At 33.4% G+C, this 6,706-nt stretch overlaps 1 protein-coding gene across 1 annotated transcript; it reads left to right on the plus strand.

Moving 5' to 3' along the window:
• Positions 1-3,965: 3,965 nt before the first annotated feature.
• LOC142646186 (uncharacterized) lies at positions 3,966-6,357 on the plus strand. Its single transcript, XM_075824429.1, has one exon. It carries the CDS (start codon positions 4,410-4,412, stop codon positions 6,300-6,302), a length of 1,893 nt encoding a protein of 630 aa, XP_075680544.1. The 5' UTR covers positions 3,966-4,409; the 3' UTR covers positions 6,303-6,357.
• The last annotated feature ends 349 nt before the right edge of the window (positions 6,358-6,706 follow it).

Raw genomic sequence — 6,706 nt, forward strand, 5'->3', positions numbered from 1 at the left:
CACTCAGAAAAATTGTACGTCTGTCCGATGTACAGTATAAGTTAGGGGAAAAGTAAACATCGGCCAAAAGGCGGAGCCTAAATAAGAAAAAATTTCTCCTAACTTTCTATGCACAGTAACCTATTATTTGAACGGCATTATTTTAATGAATTTGAATTTCGCTCCAATTTTCAACTTGGTTTTCAACTTGTTCCCGGAAACTTTTTCTATGAGTATTTTTGTTGTTAGCAAATTTCTTTAAAATATCAATTCAAAAATTCACCAGTAATTCATCAGTAATTGAAATAAAGAAAAATAAATTGTTTTATTAAAACAAAAATAAGAAATTGGTTTAAGCAAAAACAATAAATAAATAAATTTGAATTCAATTCTTTCGTTTTTTCCAGTTCGCAAAAGCGTTAAGTCCATTGTGAATTTCATTATGTTATGATAGTAAGGTCTTAATCTAAATGAGTAATTCAAAATTATTGAATTTGGTCCATTTAAATATTTCCATAAACGTTTCCACAATTTCACTTGAAGTTCTGTTGGTGAACCCATATATCTTGTTAACAATGACACACGACTTTGAATTCCATAACAATATCCTTAGAATAATGATCGATTATGACTTGAAAAATTCAGAAATTTCAAATACATTCTGTGGTTCACCAATCGAAAAAGACGCCACTTAAATTTGATTCTTGATTCGGTGACAATTTTAGGTTTTGTTTGAAAAATTTGAAACAAACTGTTTCATGAACAGGCATTCATTTAGGAACATTTAGCACAATGATGTTCAATGTTTTTTCATTACATTACATTCAGAATGTTTCAATCATTGAGTATCTCGGTTGTCTTTAAGATATCCGGATCAAAATTCGTTCCATTTTGCAACAATAAATCAACTTTGAATCACCAAATTCGTTAATTATTTCCATTAAAAACTTAGTCGAATAGCCGAACTTCGTTGTGAAATGACGACGAAAAAATTAATGTGACGAAAGACACAAATGCACGTGGCGGTTGACTTAGTTCCATACAGTCGTTTCTCTTGGAACACGGTTAATTCGTTCCACTGTTGTACAAATACCGTGTTATGCGAAGAACGACTGTAATCTTCCGAAAAGAAAATCGAACATTGCAAAAACGAAACATTAACTTCGAGTTCGAAAATGTTTCGATATTGCCGAAAAATTTCAATCTCGAATCGAGAATCCGAAATAAACATCTTTTTACTTTATCATTACGAATTAAACAAGAATGTTTATCATTACATAAGGACAAAATTTGAATCAAAGTTTCGCCATATAACGGTCACAAGTCGAGCAAATTGATGAGCAAATCAACTTCTGAATTGGTTTCGAAATTTTCCAAGATGCATTTGTCCAGGAAAGTTCAATTTTCCTAAGTCTTAATTTTTCTTACCGATTCTTTTTGTAATTTTGATTTTAGATTGTATTATCTTATTTTCTTGAATCTGTCATTATGACACAAGTGCCATTGGCGAAATGTCTCCAGTACTATTATTATTATCTACCCAGATTCGCCCATGTAAGACGAAGAAGAACTTGTGAAATGAGAGAATGTGAAACCTCGAACATCTATTGGATGATCTATTGTAAATATATGATTTTACGGACTGAATTAAATATCGTGAATTTTAAATTAACAAGAATCAGAATTAAATACATTGAGTGCAACAATCAAACATTAGCTATGAAAGATCTACATACGAATATATGGAAAAATCTACCTAAAATCTTTTTTTAATCAAAATTGATAAATTCAAAATACTTGATTGTTTGCACTTAATCCATAACGAAAAATTTATTTTTTATAACAATAAATAAACATCTTTTTCTTATTCTCATTAGTTTGTTATTATTTTTATTGAATATGGTTTATGGTTATGGAAAGAAAATATTCAAGAAATTTACAATTTCAAGAATAAAGAAAGTTTACGGGAATAAATGCGAACATGCGCTCAAAAAGTAAACGTCGGCCAAAAAGGCGGAGCTTAATTTTGCCCCAAAAAGGGGGTCGATTTTTCTGAGTGAAGAGAAAAAAAACTACACAGAGGGAAAAAATTTCGGTTATAGTCTTTAAGGACAACCCTTGCGAAAACTCAGTCCTTTTTCATCGACAGATGGCACTGATTTTAAATTTTAAAAATCAATACGCGGCATTTTTTCGGAAAATTTTTCATCTGAAAAAACTTATAAATTATGACAAAGATGACGCTGATTTCAATTTATTTAAAAAAATTTATATTTTTGATTCTTTTTTCTTTTGATTCTTTTTTCTTTTGATTCTTTTTTCTTTTGATTCTTTTTTCTTTTGATTCTTTTTTCTTTTGATTCTTTTTTCTTTTGATTCTTTTTTCTTTGATTCTTTTTCCTTTCGATTCTTTTACTTTGCTTTTAGATCTTCACTATTTCTCTATTTTCTTTCTCTTTTCTCTTTCTATTGCTTTGGATCTTATTTAAATTCTATTGTTTTGGTTTTGTTATTTTCACTCATTTAATTCTTAAGTTCCTTAAGTTCAAATGAAACCTGATTTATATTTTTGTTGATATTGATGAGTTTGCAAAGGTTACGGAATCGCCAGCAAATTTGTTTTTCACTATTGGATTATTCTATTCCAATTCCAATTGCTTGAATTCTCAGCGGAATCACCAAACCCAATTTTTCATTAAAGTCCAACCGACAACCTAAAGGGTATTCTTGAATAAGATGTTGAAATTCTCCTTGTATATTAACCATATCAACCAACCATTTTTTCTTGATCAGGTGTTCCAGGAACATAATTTGAAGTGATGAAAATTAACCCAAACGCACCCACATTCGTCCAGTGAAAAACACGCCCATTTGCAAAATTGCTCTCCTGCGGCCATCACTCCGAATATTTTTGTGAAACTTGGCAAGATTATTCGTCTAATTATAAAGTTTCAGAAAAATGTCATTTGAACTTCCCAGGTCAAGGCATCAGAGGTCAAAGGGCAAAAACTCTCACGCCTCTCCAACGGGCTTTGGTTGCATTTTTTCTTTTGGGTCATCAAGATATTCAAGATCTTCATCTGATTTCAAGTTTTGAAGAAATTATCAATTGTGGCAGAGAAGTTATCGATAAAAGGTTAATTTTTATGCAAAAGACAGGCACCCTTCCGCCGGTTGGGGCGTGTCCACGCCTAATTATTATCACAAATATTGAAGAAAGCCTTAGCCATTGAATTCAATGGTGATATCTCTAAACTTAGGAATTGAATTTTCATTAGAATTATCATGACTCATCAGCATATTCACTCATTAAAATGGACAAAACCAAATAAAGTATTATCATTTCATTACTCTTATTATCCGTTTTATTATTAACCTTCTATTATCAAACAATCAAGAAAAAATCCTATACCATTATCATCATTATTTTCAACAAAAGAATATTTTAGCGTTCCAAACTATCTAAATAACATAACAAAGTAATCAACAGGCTACTTTTTTCTTCTGTATGCTTTCAGTATGGATGATAGTATGTAGTGTGCTGACTAGAACTTCGTCGAATTAGCCTCTGGCCTTACCACTAGCATGTCATAAAAGTTCACAAAAGGTTCTAGGACAAAAAAGCGTTCGATATCAAAAAATCATATATAAAAAAATCCACTATCAGCAATAAAATCAAACAGGACAATTTTTGGACCTGATCGTTATCAAAAAATACCAGGGAAAAGATTTGTATAAATATTCGATACGAAAAGAACTTTCTTGGTAGATATTCTTCTGTTATTGACTTATCAACAACTTTTCGAATATTGGTATTGCGTCATCGTATTTTTGAATATTGGTTTTGTGTCTTCGATTTTTTGAATATTGGTTTTGTGTCTTCGTATTTTTGAATATTGGTTTTGTGTCTTCGTATTTTCGAATATTGGTATTGCGTCATCGTATTTTTGAATATTGGTTTTGTGTCTTCGATTTTTTGAATATTGGTTTTGTGTCTTCGTATTTTTGAATATTGGTTTTGTGTCTTCGTATTTTTGAATATTGGTTTTGTGTCTTCGTATTTTCGAATATTGGTATTGCGTCATCGTATTTTTGAATATTGGTTTTGTGTCTTCGTATTTTCGAATATTGGTATTTTCTTCGCAAATTGACTTTGTCATTTTTTCATCGATTATGTCTGATCAAAGTGTATCTCCAAGAAACCGTGATGATTCAAAGTGTGCCGTTTGCAAACAATTCCTTAGAAGATGGCCGGAAAGAGAAAGAAAAACTATCAAATCTCAAAATCTAGTTCAGGATGCATTGACATTAATTGATCTCAGTATACGTATTGGTGATGTTGTCTGCCGTTGGTGTATGAACAAAATTCATGCAAAAATCAGCTTGGAAAAAAACGACAACGCACTTCTTCGACTTCGGAAACAGTTGATATGGAAGCATCAACATCAGAAATGGCAATTTCTCAGGCTTCAACATCATCGTCAGAGCAAATCTCCTCACAATCCTCACATTCATCTCTTGATCCACTGTATATGCCAAGTGTACATCAAAATCCAGAGCTATTCGAAGTTCCGTATTTTAGATCAGTGTCAACCCACGCTTATTGCTTCATATGCTCAGGGTCAAGTGATTTGAAGAGCATTCCATTAGAAGCACGATTACAAGTCTTCAGAATGCGACAAGTTTTTGTGCCTGCTAATAACGTTTGTTGTAAACGTCATATGATTGGAAAATTGTTGCACGATGATGAGGTTGGAAATATCCGTATTGCATCGGACAGATGTGAGATGTCAAGAGTAGAGATGAATATTTTCCCGAATTCTTTATCTCCGAATTTTCGTGGTTCCATATTCGAAAACTTGGCTAATCGGACTATATCTGATACTCACTTAAAAACGTTAACGGGGTTTTGCTGGAGACAAATCGAACAGCTTCGAGAATGGATGTCATCAATGCGTGATACGGAAGGTCGTAGTGCTATCCAGGCGATCTGCGTGTTCCTTCATAAGATGAGATCTGGAAATTCGGACAACATCATTGCCGTAAACTGGGGTATCGATTCTGGATCTTTGGTGTCATCATACATCAAATCGGTTATGAGATCTTTTGAAAATGAAGTTTTGCCAAATAGATTTGGTATCAATTCAATTTCAAGAGATTCTCTAATTCGAAACCATACATCCCTAGTGGCAAAAAAATTGTTCGATATTGATGACGATCATCTTATGATCATATGTGATGGCACATATCTTCGCCATGAAAAAAGTTCTAACAATGTCTATCAAAGAAAGTCATATTCCGGGCAAAAAAAAACATCGTTGTGTAAGCCCTTTACAATATGCGCCACTGATGGCTTTGTTATCGAACTGGCTGGCCCATATTCAGCAACCAAAAATGATGCAGATATATTGAAAGAAGTGCTGCGACAACCTCGTGGATTATCTACCATTCTCCAGCCCGGTGACTACTTTGTATTGGACCGCGGTTTTCGAGATGTAGTACCGATGCTGGAAAATCGTGGATACCATGTATTGATGCCTGCTTTAAAAGGAAAAAGGCCCCAGCTGACCACCATAGAGTCCAATGAATCCAGATTTGTGACCAAAATCAGATGGGTCGTAGAAGCAATTCACGGAATTATCGGTCAACGATATAAATTGCTACATCACCAATTACGAAATAATTACTTGTCCAATGCAAGAACGCTTTGCAGAATTGCATGTTTCTTGCAAAATTCGTTCGGCAAGTCCCTTTCTTCCGATTTGGAAGATATGGATGTGATTATTGATCGAATGAAATCCCGGAACAATACCAATGCACTGGCTAAATTGGTGGAAAAGGAGAATTGGAACCGGAGAACGCGAATGTTCCAAACGTTAAGCGAGGAGGACATAGCGGACTTTCCGCGATTGACAATACCGGAATTGAAGATTTTCTTCACAGGTAATTATCAATTAGGTCAAGCTATGTCTTATTTGGCTGAAATGATTAACGAAGACGGTAGTCTAACATTTCAATACGCAAAAGAACGAGACGTGATTCAATGGGAAGTCAAATCACGTCACATCAACCGAAAGACATATAAGTGCTATGTCCAATATGTTCCGAATCGAAATGATACCTCAGGAATAATCGGTCACTATTGCTCTTGTTTTAATGGAAACCGGACAATTGGTTGTTGCTCTCATGTGGCGGCTATAGTCTTTTATCTTAGTCATTGTCGATACCAATCACATATTTATCTGCCTGCGGATTACTTGACGAAGTTATTCGACTTCACCGAGATGACAACTGTCATTGATGAGGATAGTGAAGAAGATTGAAAAATACCAATATGATTCATGGCATAATCATCATATTTCTTGTATTTTCTTATTTTTTGTATTTCATTTTTTTGTATTATTTTTCAAATAAAATCTTTTGATGATTTTAAAATGTTTTATTTTTAATGAGTGAATATGCTGATGAGTCATGATAATTCTAATGAAAATTCAATTCCTAAGTTTAGAGATATCACCATTGAATTCAATGGCTAAGGCTTTCTTCAATATTTGTGATAATAATTAGGCGTGGACACGCCCCAACCGGCGGAAGGGTGCCTGTCTTTTTGCATAAAAATTAACCTTTTTATCGATAACTTCTCTGCCACAATTGATAATTTCTTCAAAACTTGAAATCAGATGAAGATCTTGAATATCTTGATGACCCAAAAGAAAAAATGCAACCA

This window comes from Dermatophagoides pteronyssinus, unplaced genomic scaffold, assembly GCF_027571235.1.
Source record: "Dermatophagoides pteronyssinus isolate colony J.1.1.1.1 unplaced genomic scaffold, Derpt_VIB-CSIC_2022.12 sq0124, whole genome shotgun sequence".
NCBI classification, from domain to species: Eukaryota; Metazoa; Arthropoda; class Arachnida; order Sarcoptiformes; family Pyroglyphidae; genus Dermatophagoides; species Dermatophagoides pteronyssinus.